At 40.7% G+C, this 26,151-nt stretch overlaps 4 protein-coding genes across 5 annotated transcripts; 1 reads left to right on the top strand and 3 right to left on the bottom strand.

Annotated features, from left to right (window-relative positions):
- Positions 1 to 460: 460 nt before the first annotated feature.
- Positions 461 to 3,629, bottom strand: LOC122784255 (cathepsin B-like). The gene is made up of 10 exons (XM_044049438.1): positions 3,615 to 3,629; positions 2,927 to 3,050; positions 2,731 to 2,816; positions 2,504 to 2,618; positions 2,162 to 2,277; positions 1,989 to 2,074; positions 1,765 to 1,908; positions 1,563 to 1,679; positions 761 to 889; positions 461 to 640 (listed from the first exon to the last, which is right to left on the bottom strand). The coding sequence occupies exons 2-10, from the start codon at positions 3,047 to 3,049 to the stop codon at positions 564 to 566; spliced, it is 993 nt and encodes a 330-aa protein (XP_043905373.1). The 5' UTR covers position 3,050; positions 3,615 to 3,629; the 3' UTR covers positions 461 to 563.
- A 672-nt stretch (positions 3,630 to 4,301) lies between these two features.
- On the bottom strand, positions 4,302 to 11,827 carry fdft1 (farnesyl-diphosphate farnesyltransferase 1). Of its 2 annotated transcripts, XM_044049142.1 has the most exons (8): positions 11,621 to 11,827; positions 9,451 to 9,548; positions 7,648 to 7,831; positions 7,413 to 7,541; positions 6,985 to 7,176; positions 6,382 to 6,558; positions 5,626 to 5,778; positions 4,302 to 5,537 (listed from the first exon to the last, which is right to left on the bottom strand). In XM_044049142.1, the coding sequence occupies exons 1-8, from the start codon at positions 11,717 to 11,719 to the stop codon at positions 5,310 to 5,312; spliced, it is 1,260 nt and encodes a 419-aa protein (XP_043905077.1). In that variant the 5' UTR covers positions 11,720 to 11,827; the 3' UTR covers positions 4,302 to 5,309. The 2 variants fall into 2 exon arrangements, with proteins under 2 accessions (XP_043905077.1, XP_043905076.1); XM_044049141.1 differs by lacking the exon at positions 11,621 to 11,827 and having other exon boundaries at positions 9,451 to 11,120.
- Positions 11,828 to 13,128: 1,301 nt separating this feature from the next.
- LOC122784066 lies at positions 13,129 to 16,171 on the top strand. The gene is made up of 3 exons (XM_044049143.1): positions 13,129 to 14,275; positions 14,386 to 14,499; positions 14,913 to 16,171. Exons 1-3 carry the CDS (start codon positions 14,262 to 14,264, stop codon positions 16,096 to 16,098), a joined length of 1,314 nt encoding a protein of 437 aa, XP_043905078.1. The 5' UTR covers positions 13,129 to 14,261; the 3' UTR covers positions 16,099 to 16,171.
- gata4 (GATA binding protein 4) lies at positions 16,166 to 25,146 on the bottom strand. Its single transcript, XM_044049144.1, has 6 exons — positions 24,348 to 25,146; positions 19,361 to 19,527; positions 19,141 to 19,266; positions 18,941 to 19,022; positions 18,569 to 18,777; positions 16,166 to 17,709 (listed from the first exon to the last, which is right to left on the bottom strand). The coding sequence occupies exons 1-6, from the start codon at positions 24,868 to 24,870 to the stop codon at positions 17,584 to 17,586; spliced, it is 1,233 nt and encodes a 410-aa protein (XP_043905079.1). The 5' UTR covers positions 24,871 to 25,146; the 3' UTR covers positions 16,166 to 17,583.
- Between the last annotated feature and the right edge of the window lie 1,005 nt (positions 25,147 to 26,151).

The raw sequence follows: 26,151 nt of genomic DNA, 5'->3' as shown, positions 1-26,151 counted from the left end.
CATGTGTTATTGTTTTTTTGTTGTCCCCAAAGTATATAATGATAACAATGCTGTCACTACTAGTAATAATAATAATAAGAATGTGTTATTATATAGCAAAACATTACAGTGTCCACATTTTAATTCTAAATTTGCCAAACAGAAATGATTTTAGCAGAAGATAAAGTCTTCTCTGTTTTTCCAAGAAATGGAAGCTGAGTGAGAGCTCATATGAGCAACATCTCACCATTAAGGCAATAAACCACCTTACTGCATCTTGTTCTGGTTTGCTAAACCCTAAATTATATGGGTTTTTGTGCATGTCTGATTTATTCAGTTGTGTCTTTTGCCTCAGGCTCTGTTCTTTGAATCCATTATAATTAAATCCCCCACTGCCATAACATGAAAAATACTAACACAATTCTTAGGTTTTATATATCAAACTGTTTGCCTAGAAGATTAACAAAGCAACCACAAATGATTTGGTTCCATCATGTTGTGTAGTTTATTAACTGCTGATTACAGTTGCAAATGTTACACTTCTTTAAAAATACAGTCTTTACTGGAGCCAGGACTTATTTTATCTAGTTGTGTGGGATTCCTGCAACCACCTCTGACTCGATACCACACTCATCATTTCCACGCTTGATCTTGAAGAAACCTGAAATCAGAGGACGCAATAGAAATGAGCTATGGCCAACTCTTGTTGTGATATCACGCTGTTCTCCACTTGAAAGAATGTGTGACAGAGAAATAGGATGGATGGTGATTTTGTTTATACCATTGTCTCCCCAGTCACTGTTCCAGGAGTTTGCAGCCAGCCAGTAGGGTGTCCCATTCTCCTCTCCCCAGCCCAGAATCTTGATGGCGTGACCACCCAGCATTTCCCCTGTCACATGCTGATACACACCTACAATAACATCAATTACAATCACATTTTAGTTAAGAGTTTTTAATTGGTGGTGTCAAAGTAACTGCAACATCTGTAATATAACTCTGCAGGCCTTCAAAGGACCACAAGGTAACATTTTTAGAAAGAAATAGGGATGCGATGATACCACTTTTTTGTGTCCGATACCGATATCACAAACACGAGTATCTACAGATACTGGTATTAGTTCGATACGGTCATTTTACACCATTTATGAGCTATGAAGCTCTTGATTACATAATTGTGCCGAGTCATTACAAAGACATAATTATCCAACAGTGTAACAAATATTCTTCTCCCAAAAAGAAAAAATAAACAGCCCAAACATGACTCAGGTAAAATACTTTTGCTGATTTTACATTTTTATAGTCTTTTCATAGTAAAGCATGTGATATATAGGATTTTTTGGATTTTTATCCGTCTGATATCCGATCCAGTGATTTTTGACTAGTATCAGACCAATAGCAATACTGACCAATACCAATTCCCATCCCTAAAAATACTTTTTTTTACTACATTTAAGACTGAAGCAAAACATAGGGGCATGTCTACATGTAATATGAATATATATAATATGAAAATACTTTGGCAAGGATATATTTTTTGTTAATGGCAATAAAGAATCAAAAACCAGAACCTGTATAAGCCTCACCAGTCTTATACAGCAGAAAGTCCTCATACACAGAGAAAGCCGCCTCTACAGGCCCACTCTTGTACAGCTCGGTCATGATCTGCTCCTGCTGTGACGGGACACTGTACGAGCTTCTCCCTGAAAAAAGGAAACTCATAAAAACATTGTGTCAAAGTTGAAAACATGGCAGGATATAAAACAATGGAGGTTAGAGTTCCAATACCAAAGTGCTTGTCTTTCGGATAGGATGGTGAGTATCCATCGATGCACATCATCTCACATTTAGGAGTCTCTTGTTCACCCTGACATGGTGGACGGGTTCCATTTACGTGATGCTCACAGGGAGAGATGGTGTAGGGCCTGCAGCCTGCAGCATTAAAAAAACATGAATTTAATTTTGTCAAACTTCCATGCAGTTGTTTAAACCTCTTTTACATTCACACATACCAACTTTGGAATCATACAGTCCTCCTGTCACAAGCCCTTTCCTTGTCCAGTATTCCCATGCAGCAGAGGGATAACCGCCGAAACAGCTGCGACCACAGGGAAAATAAAAACATCACAAATGTTGATCATCGTACCGTGTGTCATACGACCACGAATACAGTCAGATCACTCACCCCATGCCACATTCCTCACAACAGGTAAGCAGATCTTCCGCTGAGATCTCCAAAGAGATCCTACCACTGCTGTGGATGCATAACCTGTCAGACATTGCCTCAACTGCCCCAAAGGCCTGTGAGGGATAAAAAATTGAATCAGCTATTGGCCATAAAATGTGGGCAGATACAAGGCATAAGGCTTGGTTCTGGCTATAATGTAAAATAGCAGATTATTACATATATACTGTAAACAGGTGTATAGGTGTGAATCAGGGGAAACACTAGTTTTAGGTCATGGATGATGGTTCTTGATTCCTGATTAATTTAACACTGTCCTGGTGTTTTGTTGGTCAGTCTCACCCAGCAGGATCCACACAAGCCTTGGTCTCTGATCTGCTGGATTGTGGGACAGTTGGGCCACTGTTGACGTGCGTCAAAGTTGTCCGGAAGCTGCATGCCCTCAACATCATGAACCCTGAACAGGAGAGTACAGTCACTCAAGCAGCGCAGCTACAGCTACGAGGAACATGCTGACTGTCACCTGTCTGGACATGTGAGACACTTCACCTGCTGTAATTAAAACTTACACCTCTGGCAGCTTAGGTCCATTCAGTATAGTCCCACATAGCCCCTTCACATAGCTGACATCAGCGTTATAGAAGTTCTGTCTAGCCTGGAGCAAAACCGGTGGAGAGACATTCATATCATACTTGCAGTATAAATACTGTTACTCTTTATTCTTTGCAACTAAAGTATGATGAGCTGTTGGATGGATGGTCTCACCCTCCAGGTGGTTTTGGCTTCGTTAATAAAGTCGACCATCTCTGAGGAGAGAAGGCCGAGTTGAGGACGAGACCAGGCGACTGACACAGTCACCAGCACGTAGAGGAGAACGAGTCGATGCATCCTGAGACACAGACCGTACACTCAGCATGCAGAAGCAGTGGAAGGCATTACAGCATGAAGATCACAAAAGTCTCAGATCATTTTCCCACATTTTTTTGGGTTTGCTTAATTCTGCAATTTATAATCCATTTATAGTTCAGGACTTTTTGTTTGTCATACTAATGTAATTTAAATTTTCTATATATTGGTAAATATCAATATATAAGTAAATATCAACCAAGAGACTTGTGGGCGACATGTTTATTTGTTTGTATATCTAAATGTATGTGTATATATACACACACATATATATATATATATATATATATATATATATATATATATATATATATATATATATATACATATATATACAGATAGATAGATAGATAGATAGATAGATAGATATCAAATGCACAATTATAGTTCTATTTAAAACATATTTGTTGGTTTTAACCCTGACACCTAATATGTGTTAAGGCAAGCACTTAAAATGTAAAATCTTGCCATACAACTCATACATTAAGACAACAGAGAAAGGGCAGTAGTAATAATAACATTTTCAAATATAGGTTGTAACTTTTACCTGACTGCTCTTCTTCTGGACAATTCTCCCTGTCAGTGGATCAAAAATGTTTCTCCTTCAGTCTTTTTATTTGTCACTGGTCTTTTTTTTACAAGCCACACGTTGTGGGATCACATGGCTCATCAGTTTAAATCTCATGTGATCCACAAAATGGCTTTCCAAAGGTTAACAGGTGCCCTTAAACCTGGGAGACATTAACATTAACATTATGTGTTGGATATGTATGACATATGTTTTAATTCGTACACAAAAATTACAATTTTCAGCTTGTGCCTTATTCTGTATATGTGTGTGTATGTTCTTGTACGTGTTGCTTTTTGAGGAAACAAAAATCATATAAACCAGTACAGAGTGAGGACATTCTGGGAAAGTAAGGACATTTTGGCTGGTCCTCACATCTTTAAAGGGCTTTTTGGGGTTTAAGACCTGATATTAGGGTTACAATTGGAATTGGGTTTAGGTTAGATGTAAGGTTTAGGCATTTAAGAGGCTAGTGAATGCATTATGTCCTCATTCAGAATGCTGTGCAAACACTGTGTGTGTTTCTGCCAATGTACATGGACCTTGATCTTCTGCTGTCAAATAAAACATAGAAACTACAGCATCATCTTCCAGGGATGACCCACTAAAACAAACCGGCTGTAAACGTGCCATTTTTGGCACAATGAACTTTAAAAAAGATCAATGTTTAGATCATTTCACCTCTTTATTTGTTCAAATATATACAAATCAGAAATTCACATTACATAGCAATGTTTGTAGCTCTCCTTTGGTTCTGTGCAAGGTTACTGTGCTGGCCTTTCTACTCACCAAAGCTGTATTAAGGACACTTCAGCTAGCCGTCTCAATAAACATACATCATGTATTGTGACATTTGTGTCATTTTTTTTCTTTATTCTCCCGTATTCACGTCCACACCCCATGTCTAATAAACCTAACCCCAGCCCTTAAATCGCACCGTTCTTTTTCCTTTTTCTCCTATGTCAAAGTACAGAGAGTAGAATGAATACAGACAGAAGCGTGTTACTGGGATGTTCCCCGCATGATCTACACAGTACATCTACATCGTAAATGCTCTGGCAGGTGCGTCTCCCACAGACACTTTTAAGTATAAAATACCAAGCCAGCTTTGTTTGGACATGAAAAATATATTTTGAGGAGAATTAAAAGAAAACTGTTTTGTAACCGTGTTCCTGAAAACACCTAAAAATAGGCAGTGTCTTGTCTTGTCTTGTCTTGCATACAGAAACAATTCGGCCTACTCGGCTGAATAACGCATCTATTATATTTTTTGCTGTGAATTCTGAAATTTAAGACAAAACAAAAAGGCAAAAATATTTCACACTAATCAAAAATACAAAGAAACAAATGATTTGCGTAAATTATTAACGGACAACACACCCTGTTCAAAGTGTCATTTATGCTGGTGAATATAACCACACTAAATTGTGTGTAAAGACTTTTACTCCAGATGTCGAATGGACTACAACATTTCACTATCGTTCCCATGGTGATTAGATCAGCCTGCAACCAGAACCTCCTAAAAACTAAATATGTCCTTGATGCTGTAACGTCTGTACCAACGAGGAAGAATCAGGGAAGATATGTTTGAGATTTCTATGATGAGAGGGGAACCAGACCTCCAGGGGGCTTTTCTGAGTCTGTAGCCCCCAGGAGAGCTGAGGGCGATGAGGTTCACTTTCCCTGCATGTCACTGGTGCCCTGTGCCTGTGCCGCAGTGGTGCTGAGATACTGCCAGCTGAGCGCGGCCAGCAGCATGGCAGCAGATAAGTACATGGGCGACAGGTGGTGGGTCCTGGAGGGAAAGCTGGACTGTGACAGCGTGGACTTCTCCCGGATGAGAGCCAGGATGTGCAGTGTCTTGTCTCGTGATGGGTCAGTCAGGGAGACCTTCTGTAAAATCTGCAGAGGGGGAAGAAGGACTGCTTGTGTTAAAAAGTGTTCTTTGAGTGCAATGATCCAAGGAAAAAGGTGTTGACAACACACCCACCTCCTCGCTGTGGTGGGAGATAATGGTGTGCACTGCTCTCATGTTGGTGGCCTCCATCATGAGGGTGACAGCCTGTCCCTTCCTTATCTTTACCACTCCCTTGAACACCATGGGGTTGTTGTAGCATGATGATAATGTAGCTATTGCCATCACCTGGTCAGCAGAGGAATAACATGCAGAGAGAAGAAGAAGAAAACAAAAAAAACGTGCTGAAAAACATAACATTTTTTATACATATATATTTTTTTTTTTTTTTTAATATTCAAAATGTACAGGTTTCATTTACTTTAAATGTTATAATAAAATATTTTTTCTGTGTATCTAGAATGTTAAATTGTTCGTAGACACCTTAAACTGAATTGCATCAATCTGGGGCTTGTCTTGGCATGTATGCAGGAAAAGTAAGAAATAAGAGCTAAAAACAAAGTGGCAGCCATTAGCAATGACACTCATGACCATACGTACTTCTGTTTTGAAGCCTTGACTTGCAATCTGGTCAGAACCGTGTTGAGTTTTTTAAAAAAGTGTGTATGTTCTACCAAAGAACACCTGAGATTAGCAAATGAGACCATTAACCATTTAGGATAATGTTTACTGATGTTGTTTATCAAGTGAGAAGAAGCTCATTTTCCCCCAGAGTCTTTTTTCGTCAATAAATTCTTTCTTCCGAGTTCCGACCTTTTATAGACCGTCCATGCTACACACCAGAACCTTTACTGTGAAGAAACCCAAGGGTACATGACATATCACCAGTACCTGTGGAATAGCACAGAAATTGAAGACGCTTTGGTTGCGGAGACGGGACAGGTACGTGATAACATCTGGGACGTGTCGCAGGGCGTCGGTGATCAGCAGGTTGAGACACGACAAAGCCGACTCCAGCTTCTCCGGTTGAGCCAGGTCCTCAAGACGACCTGCAAACTGACTCCAAGCCTGCACGGGGACACAGAGACACGGGTCAACACAACATCACGTGGTTGCATGTGTAAACAAGACCACACTGAGACCAAGATAAGACCTTAACTTTTAGGGACTGAGACCAAACCCAGTGCACTATATTTAGTACACCAGGCTCTTGCTGACTTTATGAGTCAACAGTAAACGTATTTCCAGAAGATAATGTCACTGAAATCACAAACGTCACAGGAAATTTAGTAAAAACCAAAAATTATAATAACAATAAGTAATAATAATAAAGTAGTACAATCCGTTATGCCCATCCTTTTTGTACAGACATTTCACAATCCACAGTGGAAGCAGAAAAGGAGAAGTATTTACTTCTGTTTCACTGCGTGACTGTGAGCTCAGGTCAGACACATACTCAAACACACTCACACGAGATAGAAAGACAGTTTCTACCTCTTTTGGCCAGAAGGCACGTCCCTCTTGTGTGTCCTCCAGATAGTCCCGGATGATGTTGGTCTTCTGGAGGAACAAGCCCATGGAGTTGGCCAGCTTGGTGTCCTGCCCCACCTCAGCATCCTCCAGCTGGGACGCAGAGAACAGCTGAGACAGACCAATGCCAACCAGACCTGCCACATAGTGGCAATACTGAACAGAGGAAAAAAGAGAAGATTCTGGATTATAAATATTGAACACATACATTAACTGTTATGTCCAGAGAGGTGCAGATTTACCACTTCACCATTAAACATTTAATCTCTGGCCCCAGTAAAGATAACAGTGTTCATTATGCCATCAAAATAAGAGCAGGTTCTTTTGTTTCACTCTAAATATTTGTGTAATCGTCCTCCCGTAACATTGCTAACATTAGTGGGAACAGTCACCTGGTCCCACTCCTTCATGGATCCCACTTTCTTCTCAAGGAAGTCAGCCATTCCCACTCCCATGCGGTGGCAGATATCCGAGATGACGTCTCTGTATTCCTGAGCGAGGTTTCGAAATTCCAGTGATATCTGGATTACAAAAGGACACAGAAATTTTGCAGTTAAATAAAACAATAAATCTAGGCAAGAGTCTTATTTGTCTGCCTATTGCCCTCCTAGAAGCAGAAGTACTGACCGTAGGGAAATCGTTCAGAACCTGTCGGTCTTTCTCCTGGCTCTCAGTGAAACACCACTCATCCTGGTACAGGAAGGTGTGGAAATCATTCAGCATGGGAACCTTCTTGTCCAGGGGGATAGTCATGTCGTCCTCCACTGTGTCCAGCGCTCGCAACACCAAGTAGAAAATACAAACTGCATGCCTGAATGATGGAGACGGAGAGGAGCTTTCAATCATGAGTTGTGTGTGAAAGAGTATGGTAAAAATGGCCTTGCCACTGATTTAGAAAATAGAAGACAGGTGTCACAGTTCAAAAAAGATCAGGTTAACTTACGGTACACACAGAAGATTCCCTTTCAACAAGGTGCACAACACAGTCACTCACTGATGGCGTACCATTTACAAACAGCTGCCATTTCTTTATTGACAGTTCTGACCTGAACACTGAGCTTAAATTAGACACACAGCAGCAGAAGAAGTAGCAGCAGCAGAAGTCTCTGCCTGCAATATTAATAGTTACCTTTCAAATTCCTGCTGCATGTTTGCAGGGCAATATCCTTTATGTTGTACTGTTATGTTGCTTAATCTTGAGTATTTGTTTTGAACTCTGTTTGGTCTCAAGACCACATTTTGAAGGTCTCGGCCTCGTCTCAGACTGGAACACATTTTTTATTCTGTCCTTGTCTCAATCAAAGAGGATGTGAGATTTTAAACCAATACCTCTCAAGACCACAACATGTTTATGACTACAAATCATTTATTTTGTCAAATCCTAGTGCCCTGTTTGTTTTCAGTGTGGCGAGCAGCCCTGACTCCAACAAATGTAACTTGAAAGACTAAGAGATGCAGGATTGCAGATATATCAGTGATATCAAGTTATCTCTTGATTTTATTTTACAATAACATAGTGTATATGAAAAAGTGGCCTGTGGTGATTTTGATTCTTCAAAGTGTTAAGTTTGTCATTTCAGTGCACTGACAAACACTCATTTAATTGTGTCAGACTTTCACAGCTTACGTCACTGCTTCAGTTGTAGACTGCCTACAGTTGGACACATGCAAAACCAAACGTAGAAGTCAGGAACATAAGTTTGATTGTGCTGTTTGTAACTGCAATATAAGGTGCTTGATTGAATGGTTGAGTTTTCATGCGTTTGTGCACTGGAGGAAAGACAACATGCCTGGCATACACACACATAACCCTAACCCTCACCACCACAACTAAATGTCTATCCTTTACGCCAGGGGTGTCAAACTCATTTTTGTTCAGGGGCCACATACAGCACAATGTGATCTCAAGTGGGCCGGACCAGTAAAATAATAGCATAATAACCTATGACCAACAAGAACTTCATTTTTACAAAACATGACATTTCTTGAGAAATGTAAGTGGAATTTCAACAATATCATGCCTAAATTTACTATGTACACATCACACTGGATCTATAAGGGCACAAACATTTAGTCACAGGTATCTGGAAGTGAAAAATATTGCATTTGACATTCCGTTTAGATTGTAATCGTAGTGTGAAATTTCGACAAATTCATCCTGTGGGCCGGATTGGACCCTCTGGCGGGCCGGTTCTGGCCCCCGGGCCGTATGTTTGACACCCCTGCTTTACGCTAACCCTAAAACTAGGTCTTAACCCCCAAAAAGCCCTTTAAAGATGTGAGGACCAGTCAAAATGTATTCACTCTGCGTGGTTAATACGATTATTGGTCCTCACGAAGACATAAATACAAGAATGCACACACACACATAGACACGCCCCTCGCTGCACACCTGCGGTGATCTAGCTCCCAGAAAGAAGTGTTACTCACCTCAACTCCCCGTCCAGTGCTTGAATCACGGCTGCAAAGCTGCGGCTGGTCTGGTTCAAGTACACATAACAGGTCCGCAGACTCTCGCTCATGGACTCCTGACAGGAGAGACAGAAGAAGGCCGAGTGTCGGTAAAAGCTGGCGGGTCTAACGGCGCTGCGGGCTCGGGCGGCCTCCTGCAGGCCGCGTTCCCCTAATCTCCAGCCTGGCAGCAGGGACCGCGGCGGCGAGGCGGACCCGCAGCCCCGCGGCGCCACCGAGAGAGAGCGCTTGAACGCGGATAGAGAGAATGGACACTTGCAACAGGCTCCGGTCAACATACGGAAAACCCTTCAGCAGCAGCAGCAGCAGCAGCACAGCAAGCGTGGCTACGACACGTCCATATCCACGCCACAGCTGGTGGGTAAAGTGGAAGCATTAAGTCCATGAAGAGGACAAGGGTGTTGAGGGGTCGCGCGACGTGCAAAAAACTTTTTGGGAGGACGTCGAGGAGAGCAAAACAAGAGTTGCACTGATCTGTAAACTGTCTGACGTCACCGCGCACAGATTTGCACAGTGTATCAGAGCGTCTGTAGATCTGCTGTTGTGATTCACACCTGACTCCTCCCACATATACCCAAAACATTACTCTGACATTACTCAACGGGTAGAGGTCGATCGATATGGGTTGCTCTATGGCCCATATTTAAAAAATAAAACTTTTATTCTTCTATCTGATTAAATATAACTGTTTATTAACAAAATATAGCAGATAAAGTTGCTTATAGATCCACTGTATAATAATAAGTGACATAATAGGGATTGTAACTAGGATTGTCAACTATCACCAACCACGTCTGTTGCTTGTGTGTCATTTCTCTGGACTTCACTTGTTGGGTGAATACGTTTAACCTGCAGAGGGCGCACATCATCTAACACTGTACTGTAAAGTTCAAACTGTATGATGCATCTGATGAAAAGCTCACGATTTACGTACGCACACTACGCGGTCCGATGTTCGGATGCGACCTGACTGCTCACACAGTGCGATACCAAATGGTATCAGTACTCGAGTATCATGATACAATCTAATCGTAACAAAAGCATACCATTCCAGCCCTACCTAAAATATTGATTTGGTGATATACCGCCGTCATTCCTTGTGCAAGACGGTAATCGATACGCCAGGGCAAATATCGTTATTTATCGTGCTCGACAGTAAACGGTCGCTGCCAGTTTCACTCGCTGGCTGTCACTACTTCATGCCTCCTCGTGGTGGCGCCGCTCAAATTGATGACCTGGCCGAAGAAGAGGGAGTTCACAGTGATAATGGTGGAGAAAGCTAAATTAAGAGATGCTCCATCCATCCTCCGTTCAATACAAAGACTTTATATCATATGTTGTGAATAAATAGCGAAATCCTGCACTTTTAACTCTTTCACTGACATTTTGTTTTCTTCAGTCGGACAGATATTGTGATGTGTCGCCATTTGATAGTCATGTAATGTATTGATTATCATAGAATCATTGTGTTGTGATATTATTGGTATCATGGACCATGTATCATGTTTCATATTGTGAGGGTTACCCTGTGATTCCCACCCCTAATGCATTTTGAGGAACCCTGCTGTGGAGACCTGTTGTCTTGGAAAAAAGAACCTACTCATGTAATAAACAATCAAATAGTCTAATTTATTGAAAATGAAAGTAAAAGCCTATATAGAAACTATATAACGGTCTGCTGCTCACTAAGGGTCACATTGGTGTTTTAAAAAAGTGGGATTATCTGTCAAACATGCGCACAGCATCGCTCCCCGCCGCTGAACCCTTCCAAGCTCATTATGTGACGTAAATCCCGAGTCAGTGGTCATCTCTGCCTCTGTGTGTGTGTGTGTGTGAGAGAGAGAGAGAGAGAGAGAGACAACACACTAGTCCAAGTCCAATTACCTGACTCTCTTCCCACCGGCTCATTTATTAAGGAACAGGCCAATCCGTTTACAGCTCAGCCTGTCGTGTGTGTGCACACACTAAACATGATGTGCTTCAGACCCGGTTACAGACTGTTAACGCTGCCTTTATGTCATTCACTTCATCCGTGAAGCATCACGCACATGTGTGCATACATCATAACCATCGTATGCTGCTTTATATAATCTCACATGAGTTTTTATTCGCACATTTTTTTACTCACATGATCCAACTTTGGCATGACGGTGCTGCATCCCCCGAGTTTGAATTTGAACAGGTTGTATAGTTCCTCGGGGTGACCCAGTGACTTCAGGATGTCCATGATGCCTTAGGTGTTCCGCTGTTGACTGTTTCTTTAAACACTGAGCAGAGATGTGTCCTCCATCAGATACTCGGCAGCGGCAGCAGCAGCAGCGGCGGAGCTGAGGAGGAAACACGGCATTCGGTCACAACTCTGGTCAGATCGACGGACGCCTCTGATTGGTTGGTGAGTCATGGGCTTAGCGCCGAGCGTCCAATGAGAGACGAGGGTGTCTGGTGTGATGTCCCGCCTCAGTAAGCCATCTGTGCAGCGCAGCGTCTGATTGGTCGGATATTTATCCTGTAAAAAAAACTATACACCTGATACCCGTCTGCATACTGTAAGAGAGGGGGCGGAACTACAAGTTGTCCCACGCAGAATCACAGAGAATAAAATAAAAAATGTATGAATATTAAACAAACAGACTAGAATCATGTGATTAGGGTCATGGTTAGGTACATGGGCGGGGCTATAATCAGGGGGCAAGACTTATGCAAATCACTTCCGCCCCTATGTTGCACTCTGCAGAGAGACTCATGGGTTCCTGCCTGAGACAGTGTGCTGTTCATTTTATCTCCTTAAAAAAACGCTGTTATTATATTATTTAACAATAATATAAGTTATTTTATTCAAATGACCATCATTCTGAGCTACATTCAACACCCAAGAGTGTCAAAGTGTTTGTATCCATGTTCACCAGCAGAGGGCAGAGAAATCAATGTTTATATATTAATTATTCAGCCTTGTATAAAGTACAGGTATCTTACCAGAAAATGACTTTGGTAGAAGTTGAGATTACTGTTTTATAATATTACTTAAGTAAAGTCTAGTAAATGACATTTACTGTACTTAAGTATCAAATGTAATTTTCTGACCAAATGAACTTAAGTTTTAGATGTAAAAGTATTAAAAAAGTGAGGATTCTAGGATTGAGCGATGATACCTCAGTGGTAGGGCGAGTTGTCTTCCAACTGGAGGGTTGTGGGTTCAATTTCTGGCTCTGCTAGTCAGTATGTGTCCTTGAGCAAGACACTTAACCCCATGTTGCAGTGTGTGAATGGGTGAGTGGCAAAATATAGTGATAAGCAGCTCATCAAGACTAGGAAAGCTCTATATAAATACAGACCAACTCTTCTTCTTCTGGTTTTATTTGGCAGTAATAAGCTACACAGATAGTTAGAGGAAGAGAGAGAGTAATTAATCAAACATTAAACATGTCCATAGGTTGAATCTCTAAGATGGCTACACAATGCTGCCGTATGTCCTTCTCTTTGTGTATATATATTGTCATTTTTTGAATATTGACACATTAAACCTCGAAAGACCCAAATCCACAAACAAGCTACAGCATGAGAAGCCACCATGAGTAGTAATGCACAGATCCCGTCCAACGTGCTACACTGCATGACTAGGTCTTCGGTGGTCACAGCTGTGATGCAACATTCATATAATTATGTTTCAAAGGAACCACTGAGGAAAACTGACATTCCTGGCCTGTTGTAAATGCCAGTGGCAATGACAAGGTGATAAACTGACAGCGTTCTTCAGGCAAAGTTGATTCTGTCAAAATATTTAACAAATTTAACAATTTAACATCCTGATAGAAGTGATATTGTTCATAAACAATCAAGTGTAACTGTTCAAAATAAAAGTCTGGCAGTGTTTCACGAGTTTAATGCTATTAAGGAGTGAAACTGAAATGTTTTGTCTGTGTTTGCAGTGGTTAAAAAGAACTTATCTGTGTCGACTGCTCACATCACAACTTCAGCTGAGCAAGAGTCAAGTTAAAGGTCACCTGTGAGGATGTAGCGGGCCGGATCCGGCTCCAGGGCCTTATGTTGCCCATGTGTGGGTTATAGCTTTAAAAGTGTCATGGGTTTGTTTTAGAGATTATGAGCAAAAAAATGACCACGGTGCCATCTCACACCAGGTGTGTTTCCCCTGTAGCAGCGTCATAAAATTGGCTTTAAAATAAAACAACATCCTGTTCACGAATTTAGATACCATCAATAAAATGGTGTTGTTAAATGGGATAACGGAATCTCTTATGAGTCACGGGTCATGTCACCCACAGCTGAGTCTGCCTGAAAGAACCAAACACCCATCGTCAGCTCCTCTGTGCACAGTGTGACAGATGAGACAAGGCTAAGTCAACTGTTACACTTGTTATTGTATAGCTTTTTTTGTTGCTCATTGTCATTGCACAAGGTGAGATGGTGAACTGCAGCTCTCCTCCATTTTGTCTTCCAGAAATGATTCATAAGTGAAATGTTCTATATACCATAGTTTTCTTTTGATCTTTAAGAGAAGGTTAAGTGGTGTTTCTCTCTGCACTCCTCTGTGAACCTGCTCAACAGGAATGTGTGATGAAACATGGCCATGAGCGTAGGAGGAGGAGCCGAGAGCGTTTTGTTGAGATTGCAACAGTTTTGTTTGCTGTTTAGTTTACTTTCATTTGTGATCTGACACCCTGTGATCTATCATAAACACCTGCGCGAAAGAGACAAGACATTTTATTTTGCAATTTTGTGATTTCTGAAAATATCAGCTGTGGAAAGACTGGATGGAGCTTCCCATGTAAGTGAACTCAGATCATATATATAATTGTATACAGTAAAATGTCACCATCTCAGCTCTACAAGTAAATTATACAATTTTATCATCCACTGTTTGCTGTTTTCATTCAGGTTGAGACGCAAGCGACCTCGGTTTGCTGAATATGAGAACAAACCTCCTGTGTCCAGAAAGAACTGTTTGGCCAGTCCTAAAACTCTGCTGGACACAAAACATCTCAGACCAGAGTAAGTGCAGACCTTTTTATATGGTTAGTCTATGGTTGTTAATCTGGATTGTGAATCTGATTAGGATGTATGCGGGTGGGATGGAATGTGAGATTAGGTCATGTTAGATCGGGGGGGGTTATGCAGTGCCGTGGTTCTCACCTCACAGTTCTTTTACTACAAGGTTTTCACATTTAATCTTATATAGGACCAGGCAGTACGACCAAAACTGTTATCACCAGAGTGAAAGATGAAGAAACACTTGAAACAGAGAAACATATTACATATCTGAGGCAAAAGTGCTTGTTATACCTCATATATGTTGAATATTACATATTTTTCAAGTGTATTTTCCTAAATATGTCAACTATTTTTTCAGTGTTGGCTTTAAGCAAGCAATTGTTTAGCAAATAGAGATGTTTTTGTTTTTACAGGACGAGCTGTGTTCACCCCTGTACACACAAGCCTGAATACCTGACTGACAATAAGCATTTCTTTGACCAAATATCATCCTGGTCTGATACTGATTTCTCCGTGAAGAGGGCACTGGAGCACTACAACCACAGAAAAGCCACCAGGGAGGTTTTCCTCGACGACCAAGTCAACAAGAAGTTTTTGGGATTTCACTGTGACATCACAGAGGAATGCGGTGCAGAGGAGAAACAACATTCGTGGGCTGCGATTGAGAAACGGGAGGAGATTGTCATGTATGGACCTTACTATCCAAACTACAACAGCGGAGATCACAGCGAGGACGTCATTATCAGACAAACACAGGAACTTCTGCAGTCAGACGAGTTCACACAAGACTGGAAGGTGTACGTTTTCACTATGAACAGCCCGTGTTTGGCTCGAAACACTAGCTCATGCATGATAAACCTGGTTCAGAAAGCGCACGAGTGGTGGAGTGTGTATGGAGTCAGGACTCATATTGGTTTCATGAGATGCTGGGGCTTCAAAGGAACCAAAGAAAATCTGTTCAGGGAGGTCGACTATGGCCAGGTGGACTGTATAAATCAGACACAGGACCACGAGGACTATGTTAAAGCAGCTAACACGAGACCTGATCTCAATCCTTTATGTGAAAATGTAAGTTCTGCCATTAAACACCTGCTGAGATCTGTAAACCTGAGTTTTTCTTTGAAGACCCTGGTGCAGGGTCAAGACTGGAAGAGTTACTTCAAAAACATGCACTGTGTGTTTGAATGCGAGCCGGACGACGAGAAAAAAGCCTTAACGCAGAAGACGAGCCTCATGATAGAAGCCGCTCAAGCTCGACTTTCAGAAGAAAGTAGGAGTTTTGAGGGACATTTGGAGAGCGGGAATGAGTTTGCACTTGATTACACGTTTGGTCCACAGGGATCTGATGTCCTCCACGAAGACATGAGACTCACGTTTCAACGGAGCTGGCAGGAGATGGTGCAAGACAAATACGCTGAGTTGATTAGGGGGAAACTGACCGACGACTTCAATCAATGTGTCATCCAGCTGTTTGTCACAGATTTCTTAGAGTGCACAAACAATTTTTTGCACATAGGAAGAATCCAGCTGTCCAATGAGGATGCTGTTGAGAAACCAAACCCTTTGACAAGATCGCAAGGAAAAAGGCTTCGACACTAATTATTCTACACATCTGTGATATGTGTTTGAAGCACATTTATGGCCTTCATACCAAACATTCTTACCATTCGCTTTGCATTTGTCTTTATTAGGCTCCTCAGCAGAGCCAACGAGGGTGTCGGGTAGAGTTAGTGCACACGCACAAATACACATACACATATCTATGTCTCGCGTTACTTACAATATATCACAAATGGCGTATTACACAATTATACTGGAGTGGACTTTTTACATACATGGTAGTTATTCTGGTAATTACAAATGTGCGCGCTCTCCCACATTTACACACGTAAATGCTCCCTCCCTTGTTTGTCACAAGCAAATTAAAGCAGTATCACTGATTTTATACAGTACACATTCTTGATGTAATAGGTCATAAATGTGGTTTGAGTTATGTCTATTATTATAATAAATAGTAGCAGGATCTTTTGAATCTTTTGGATGCACGTCTATATTTGTGCCAGCAGAGGGAGCCATGTGACAGTACATCCATCCTCATCATACTGGTCATGTGCATCTTTTCTGCTCCATAGGTAGTTTATCATGTTATATCTTTTCATACATTTTTTAAACATTTTAAAATCTAAAGGAGAAAGGCAAACTGGTCCAGATATTATTCCAGGTCATTATGGAGCAGTTCCTATAGCACTGATGAGATTGTGTACTTTTTTCTTTTTTTTACTGAGGGTCATATCAGTGGTGTTGAGGAGTGATGGATGTCAATAGTTGTGTTTTCTGTGGTGTGGAGATACAAGCTGCTAAGACTTCTGCTGACACCCCATTACAACTGAGGTGCTCGTCATTAAAATACTACATTTGCCTAAAACAGCACAAAAAAAAAAACAGTATACTGGCGTTTTCTGATGAAGTCACATTCAAAAATACTGAAAAGTGTCCACGCAGAGGTGTGTGATTTATCAAGTAACCAGCACATATGTTTTAGTCATGTCTTGTCTCTCGACTGAGATGTTCAAATGTCCTTTACAGATGTACCACTAGGGTATACGTGAAAATATATAGTATACTTGTTACTTTTCTTATTTATACAAACTGACCCTTTATGACACTTCAACTTTGACATCAAAATGCTGTGATTCATCATACATGTCTTTTTTTGGCAAATTGTCCATAATAATTATATGCAAATCATTAAAATTAAGAAAATGTATTGAAATAAAAATGAAAAAAAAGAAGCTATTCATCACTGGCTTATTCTATCAATGGCTTATTTTACAGTTGAGTGTCAGACCCAACATTTTAACCAGGTTTTAATCACAAGAGCTGCTTGTTCACAACTGTCTAAGTAGCTGTGCAGTCATGTTTAACGTTTCCATTCATGTCGTGACTCCCACTTCCATGTCCCATGTGGGATCTTTTGCATCCAGAGCAGTACTTTCCACCACTTTCCACCACTTTCCAAAGAGTCTGTCAGGAGAGTTTCACTGGTGTAGGTGGACCAGTCTGAGATTCTTGGTTGTAGGTCTTCTAAGCCAGGATTAGGTTGTTCCAGGGCTCAGCTTTGGAGCCAGAAGACCCACTGTGGCTGCCAGGTGTCATCTTAAGAGGAATGGCTCCACCTTGAGCAGTCATGTAGGCTGGCAGGGCTGAAATCTGCAGGGACACACAAGAAAATCAGATGTATTAGGATAATTTTACGGATATAATAGGTGCAAAAGTTAGTGTTCTAGAATTAAAATCTTATTGCAATAGTTGCAGTAGATGCAGTACGTAACATTTGGTTGCCTCTGTTTGGTCTTTGTGATCAGAATTAGTGGAACATTATCTGTTTGCTGAAAACAGAGTCTGTCCATCAAAACTAAACACAGGATTTTACATTTATCAGTGGTTGTTATTCCCTATAAGGTATTTTGTTTTTTATCACTGTGTCATTGTGCATGTCACAGACACCAACAAACAAACAGAAATTGCTGTGCTGCTAGCTGCCAGCAGGTGGTGCTATGCTATGATGATTTGTGGCCAGGTTTCTCGGGACAATCGGTCAATTTATGGAGAAGTTGTAGGGCACTTCCTGTTTCGTGGTAAAATGGTGGGCCAACTTCCTTTTGAGTTAAGGTCATGGTACCAATAGACTTTTTTGTTTGTCTTGGGCTGTGGCATGTTTCCACCAAGTTTGGTGAAATTTGGTGCAACTTGGTTTCGATTTTGTCGTACCAGGTTTCACCTTTGGACCACTTTTACATATTCTTGTTTTATGAAAAAAAGTGACAATTTTCATCCGTTTTTACCAAAATTTATTACCTCAAGAATGCAATCCTTTCGAAAGAAAAGATAATTAATTTCAATAGATCCTTACACCACTGAGTGAGTGCTCGGGCCCTAATAAATATTGTAAAATGAACAAAACCATAGCTCTCAGTGGTAATGTTGTGGGCGGTAATTATCTTTTACTTTGGTCCATGAGGTCATTGGACCGTTCAGTGGGGGCATTTGTTTTCACTGTTCAACTCACCTGTGTGTGTGAGCTGTGGTGTGTGAACAAGCTGTGAGCCCCTGGCTCTGTTTTTATCTGACGTGGCTCCTCTGTGCTGCTGCTGCTGCTGCTACTGCTGCTGTTGATGGTGGTGGTGGATGTGGATGTGGAGGTGCGGAGAGTGCTGCTGCTGCTACTGCTGCTGCTGTTGCTGGGTGTGACTGGAGTTCCTTCACCACCTGGAGTCCCTGTAGAGCAGAGAACAATAGTTATCCCACTTGTACAGCCAGTAAACACCAGTGTGCCCCATGTGGCGTGTCACTTAGGGAGTAAAATATCTTTTTGGTTAAGCAACTTCTGCTATATTGTACTGTATTAGTAGAAAAGATACCACGTTTTATTGTTTCTCACCTGTTTGGGACTTGTTGAGGTTCTTGGGTTTGCGTTTGCGGGTCTGGATTCCCTCTTTCTTCATAGCCAGAGGCCGCGGTACCTATGGAGACACAAAAGAACATACCAAAGCACATAGAAGAGAGATTTAGTAAATGGTAGTTATAGTGCTTTTAAACAAACACTATCTCGTCTCCCTCGCCCCCTACTTTTTCTCTCACCCCATGGAGTTTCATGTAGAGGCCACAGGCGTTGCAGACCGGCTCTCCCTCTGCGTTTCGTCTCCACAGAGTGGTGGTGGTGGTATGACAGTTGGTGCAGGAGAGGCCCACCCTTCTGGAGGCAGACTGCAACACATTAAACATGTTGGTCAGTGATAAAAAAGAACAAAACAAGAAGAGAGTAAAGGTTATATAATAGAATCGAAGATGATATATGTACCAGTCGTCTTTGGGGTTTGATGAGAGGTCTGTTGATGCCGTTCATCTTGTGGTACAGGCCGCAGGCGTTACACAAGTAGTGGCCAGTACCATCTCGCCTCCAGAGCGGGGTCGACATCGCCCCGCAGTTCACGCACTCTCGGCCCTCAGCGAAGTCGTCAAACAAATCTGATCGGGGAAGGACATGTGAGAGAATGAAGGGTTAATGCTGTCTTTAATGGTTGTACTGAAAACTGTGAGGTCATGGCGAGCCACACTGTTGGTGTGGTGGTTAGTAGCCAGAAGACCCGTGTTTGAGACCCAGAACAAGGGCCTCTCTGCATGGAGTTTGCATGTTTTCCTTGTGTGTGCATGGGTTTTCTCCGGTTTCCTTCCACAGTCCAAAAACATGCGATATGGGGATTAGGCAAATTGGATAATCTAAACTGACCATAAGAGTGGATGGTTGTTTGTCTCTATATGTGGCCCTGTGATGGCGATCTGTCCAGGGTGTACCCCTCCAATCATCTGATGTCCGATTGGCACAGAGCCCCCCCACGACCCTCAAGTGGTGGATAAAGCGGTAGAAAATAGATGAATGGATGAGGTCATAGCTGCTTTTCTGTCGATCCATCCATCCATCCAAAATTCACAAAAGCACACAGATTAATATTGCCTTTGCCAAATGTGTTCCATTCTAGTGTGAAAGAATTAGTGCCATCTAATGGTGAGTTTGCAGATTGCAACAAAGGGAGCGCTCCTCCACTCGACCCTCTAATTACCAAGCGTGTCAGGCAACTACGGCAGCCTCCACAATGCAAGCCCCTTGCTTAATGTACATATGAAAGGATTATTACAGTGTTTCTCAATCGTGGTCCTCGGGACCCACTGCCTTGCATGTTTTAAATGTGTCCCTGCTCCAACACACCTGATTCAAATAGCTCATCAACGACCCATTTATTTGAATCAGGTGTGTTGGAGCAGGGACACATGTAAAACATGGACCAGGTTTGAGAAATACTGGATGGCTATTCTAAATATTTGACTCATAGAGGATTCTTTCCATCCTTTTTAATAAACTGTCTCTTGTGTAAAAGGGTGATTATGCTGAGCGGTGATACAGTTATTCTGCGCCAGCAGGAGGCGCCAGCTGCAGTAACCCTGGCCCACACACACAACAGCAGCCTGGATTCCCTCCTTATCTCACAACTCCCCTCAAGATAAAGAGGCAGCTGGAAATAGAGACAGAGTAAAGCTCCATCATATTCAAATAGAGACTCCATGTCTGTCACATCTCCTTCTCCTCTCTCTCTCTCTCTCTCTCTCTCTCTCTGTCTTTGTCTCTGATAGCATGACATCTGATGAATGTAGTCTTCACTTGCTCATCTGGCACATTACAGAGTATCTCCAAAGAAACACTTAGCCGTTAGAAGACATCAATCTGCAGTGTGGAAGTGACACACTGATATTTTTTTAAGGTAGCAGTGATGAGAGCAGCCAATAATAGTTGGAGGAGCTGCGGAAAACACTGAATCAGAACTCTATCTTCATAATGGGGTCAGCCGTTACTGCCGTATAAATTATGAAATTGGCCAGAAAGGCATCTATAAAACACCATAACTTTATAAACAGGACATTTTCTCACTATAACCAACACACTTCCTCAATTAAACAAGCTGTTACGGCACTGTAATTGGCATTATGTGGTACAAAAAAGGTCTTGGGGAGATCCCTGATAGATATTTATCAAGATTTTTTCACTGAAAAGTATATAAAATGAGTCCGCAGAGCCGAAAAGAGCCACAAAGTTCATTTCCTTCTGTGTTTCATAATGTCTTTTTTAATTTCACTTCAGTGAGCGTATGAACCTGGCCATCTAGAGAGTTAATGGAAAGGTACTAGTGATACAAACGGGGCCTCCTCCAAGGCTAAGAGCAAAAACAGGCGACTGCAGGGCAGCATAACCTTGAGCCAGGCAGCAATTGTAGCCAACACAACAGTAGCGGCAACACGAGAACACACTCTACGCGGTGCACTGTGCCGCGCTGTGCTGTCCACGTCTCTGTATCTGAGTGCAGGCGTTTATTTTTTCCGCTGCACAAAATGTCAGGGTGTATCTTTATCAGATACACGCTGACAATCAGGGTGCAGTTTAAAAACAGCCACGCTAACGCCGCCAGAGGTCAAAGGTGACTCCCGGTGACAGTGATAAATGTGGAGAGTAACGTCTAAGCATGTTTGAGAGGATTTCATCATGGCCACTGTGAGCGTCATTTCAGATTACAGTAGCAATACTAAGCTTGACGCGAACACATAACATAATAACATAATATAGTCTCTAATCAGTAAGTTTACTCAGAATCTATATGTTAGTAAATACAATGTGTTTGTTTGCTACTTGAGTATTTCCATTTTTGCTGTATTAATATTCAACTTTTTACTATTTTACTACATTTGTTTGGTAAAGTGACTTCACAAATTAAGGTTTCACTATTATACAAGTAATGCATTTTATATAAGAGTAGTATAATGTATATTCTATCACATTTACTGTTGATACTTTATTTTTTTGTACCTGGTGTGTGAATTATACATTTTACTTCATTTTATCACTTTAACTTCAATATAATTCAAAAACTCATTTTTTCCTTTTCATATTTTAGTTATATTTTATGCTCATTATTTTTTTTTTTTAACTTTTATGATTTTGGCTTTAATTGTGATCATTTATAAAGGAGCAAAGAGTTTTTTGTTTTTTTTTACAACTGTCAGAGTATCATATCAGAATGATAACGCAGGTCTTTCCTTTTGGAAACTAGAACAACAACAATATCAAAAAACACAACACAAAAGGATTGTTTGCTGTTTACATTTAAATTTTCAGTCAAATCAGATGTACATTGCAGAATCACCATCTCGAGAAAGATAAGCCAAACAACAACTATCAAAGTAATTTGATACTATGTTAAAAAAGAAGAAGAATGTACTGTAAATTTAAATGAAACAATTTTCAAAAACTGTCAAACATAGACTGGATTTAAATCTGAAAGTAATTATTTATTTTCTTTGAAAACTTCTTACCTTTTGAGCTAGTTTCATTGTTATTTACTAAAAAAGGGGTGGAGTTTCATGTCATGACTGAAAGCTTTGATTTAATTTGCTGTTACTGTGAAACAATGAGTGCATGCGGTCTGTGGCTGATAGCTCTTTTCATTCATCAATCAGTGAACAGGCCAAACTGTGAGTTCAGCATGATCTGTAATCAGATGAAGAGGTCAGATCGGATCAATGCTCTTATCTCTCACAGCTGATCTCTTTCTTCATCAAACAGTTCAAGGGGACGACCTTGTCGATGTGGACGCCGTTATCGGCACCACGGGTCACAAATTAATCGACGCATATAATGTAAATGTATGAATGTCAATTTGGAGATGGAAAACAAATGTTTAAATATTGTTTTGGTGAGTGAAATGAAAATAAGAGGCTGCAGCTGCACAGACAAGATAATCTAGGAGACACACACAGGTCATATCTGATTAATGTAGACGATACATGATGCAAGTCAAAGCATCAAGAAAACAAAACAAAGCTAAATCAATGCATTGTGAAATGGCTGTGTGTGTGTGTGTGTGTGTGTGTGTGTGTGTACATGAGTCATATTTAAGCTTCAGCTACTGCAGGTCACTGTCACCTCAGTTCATACCTGTGATATAAACATACACATGAATATTCACTGCATCATAAATCAAAAGAAAACACACCTGCAGTTCACGGTTTGATTCCCTCTGATCTACAGTCAAATACTCATAAACCGGGGCTATCAATTCAGACTCAGTTAAATATGAATTTATATGACTTTAATAACATCTCTGATATTATCTAACATATGTTTGTTATTATTATGGTATACTGTCTTTTGTTGTTGCGAATCTAATGTGGACATGGGTGGCTTTTACAACATTTAGATATTTTCACTTAGATAAATCCAACAACCTGTTGGCCTCCCTTCAGAATATATTTATTTATATTTATTTAAACATATTTTTTCATATATAGGACATATTTTTGTCAACAAAAGGCTAAGGAACTTTGATTAAAGTAGCTATTTGTTAGTGCATTTACGTGTAAAATTAGAGGGGAAAATGCTGCTCAAGGTAAATTAATAATAAATTGTCTATGCACTTCATTGCTCGCAATCTGATTTTTATTTCTGGAAATATAACAACACATTGTGATGTGGTGATGCCTTGTGTTTAACACATTTGTGGAAAAAAATAAGAAAATCCACAAGTGACTTATTTTAATTTTAAAGAATATGTGTGTGTGTGTGCGTGTGTGCGTGTGTGTGTGTGTGTGTGTGTGTGTGTGTGTGGTGAATCTGAGGAAAAAAAATTCTAATTATTTTAAAATTAAAATCATTATGTAAATGAGAAAAATTGAGAAAAAATAATTGTATTCGTGCCACATTCACATAGGACGGTATACGGAAATGTTGCTTAAATTAAATGTTGCAAATATTGGGTTCTCAGATCGTTTAAATAAAAAAAAGAAGAAGACGCAAATGAGTGAATCTGAACTTAAACTGTGTGAAATATAATCACACATATGATAGTGTCTTATTGTATGAATAATGTAATCTTTTTAATGTATTTATTATTATTTAAAATAATTTCCAATGATATTATATATGAATTCAATCAAATCATATTCTTAATTAATAAATGGATTCTGTTTCAAACAAACTAAAAATAAATTCTAAACATTATTGCATTAAAACAAGAGCATTTTTACTCCTTTTTTGTTGCAGGTTTGATTCGTGTTTTTTGAGATAAATGTGTTGTTTTTAATCAGCTTTCCTCTGGTTTTGACTGTCTTTATTAATCCCTCACGTTTGTTTTATTTACACTTTGACAATCCTTATTTCTACTTCCTAATATGAAGAAAAACAGACACCTGTTCTAACAGTGACTCTTACAGAAATGCTATAATGAAATATAAAAGTTGCTCACCCATGTTTGGATGCCGTGCCGCGCCTGGAGTAGCACCGGTCTGGAGACCGTGCAGCACCGAGCTGTCGAAGGGGGACGCCGACCACGTTCCGCCCATGTTCGGGCTCATGTAGGCCGTGTACGGGCTGTGGTAGGACGCGCCGAGGCCCCGGGGGGTGCCGTAGTGCTCCCTCCCGTTGGCAGAGATATTCAGCGGGCTGGAGTACGCGGAGGCTGCCGTCTCCCGGACCGCGGCCACCCCGGAGGTGAGAGGCGGGCTCGTGGAGAAGCTGAAACGCGGAGACACCGGGGAGGAGTGGTTGTACGAGGGCACCGAGTCTGCGCCCGACTGCCCCCAGGCAGAGTGGCTCGACACGGGGCTGCTCTGCTGCGACGCACCGGGCGTCTGGAGGTACGGGATCATCGGGGTGACGACCCGGGTGGTGGGCACATAAACCGGGGAGGTGCCCGCCGAGGCGTTGTGCAGAAATCCGGCCTCATAGGAAGGGGGTCCGTGGTTGGTGGTCATTATGCCCTGGTACATATCCGCCGCGTGAAGCTGCACATCCGTGTTGTGGGGGCAAGTGATAATGATGATGATGTGGAAGCAGATTATTCTAAGAGATTAATGCAAATCACAGGTGGATTTTTAAAACAATCCGATTAGATGATCGGTTTCCTGTTTAAAATCAAATCTGTTGCTAAAAAAAAAGTTAAAGCAAAAGATCTGCAACATCCAGATAATTCAGAGAAAAAAGTAAGAGAGGAGACTTGAGACTGGAGGGGTGAATGAGTGAATGAGTGAGTGAGCCTGTGATCAAGATCCAGCTGTTATCATCTCTCTCTCCCTCTCTCTCTCTCTCTCTCTCTCTCTCCCTCTCCCTCTGTCTCTCTCCCTCTCCATGTTTCAAATTTCAGTGTTTTTCAAAGTTTGATAATTTCACACAAGATCGACATATAATCACCATCATCATTTACGGCTGTCTTTTTATTATCTGAGGTGACTTTTGCATTTGAAAATAATTACTTATCACTTCACTTATCGCTTAACATAAGCATTTAAGTTTTCTTTACAGTGACTATAGTCGATTCGCACCGTAAACCTGGTCAAATTCTGTATTTATAAACGAATACACTTTCTTTTAAAAACAAAACAAAAAAAACACATTTGTAAATGTCAGTCAGAATACTGAACATTTAAGTGACGCTTAATCATTTGCATGAATGTTTACTTTCCTTTTAGTATTTGTAAAACGTCTTAATTGTCATATTTTAAATGTCATATTGTTTGTTATTTATTATATTTATCACTGTGACATTCTTGCGCTCCTCTATTTAAAGATATAGGTAATAGATACAAATCACACATGTCTGATATGTCAGCAGCTTGAAATAAATACGTTGATATTACATCATTATTACAGTATTATTATTATTATTATTATTATTATTATTATTATTATTATATATCATTATTATTATTATTATTATCATTACAAAGACAAAACTGATTGTGATCGAAAAGTTAAGCGGGTAAGAGATACGTTCAAAACACGCGCGTGTTCATCTCGGACTAACTAACTTCTACGTTGAGTTATACGAGAGTTAGTGCGCACGTGGATCAGAGGGAAATTCACCAGTTTTGGAATAAAGATAATAAATGATCATTTATGTATGCACTGATTTTGCTTGTTTTTAAAATATCTGATTATACTGGCAGTTTTACAAGTGAGACCTACAGACTGACAGACTGGGTTGTGTGTCTGTGTGTCTGTGTTTGTGTTTTATTTGATTATTATTTGTTTTCCTCCCACTGTCAGGAGCA

Source organism: Solea senegalensis, linkage group LG17 (genome assembly GCF_019176455.1).
Source record: "Solea senegalensis isolate Sse05_10M linkage group LG17, IFAPA_SoseM_1, whole genome shotgun sequence".
NCBI lineage: Eukaryota > Metazoa > Chordata > Actinopteri > Pleuronectiformes > Soleidae > Solea > Solea senegalensis.
This window is presented reverse-complemented; position numbering and strand designations above follow the sequence as displayed.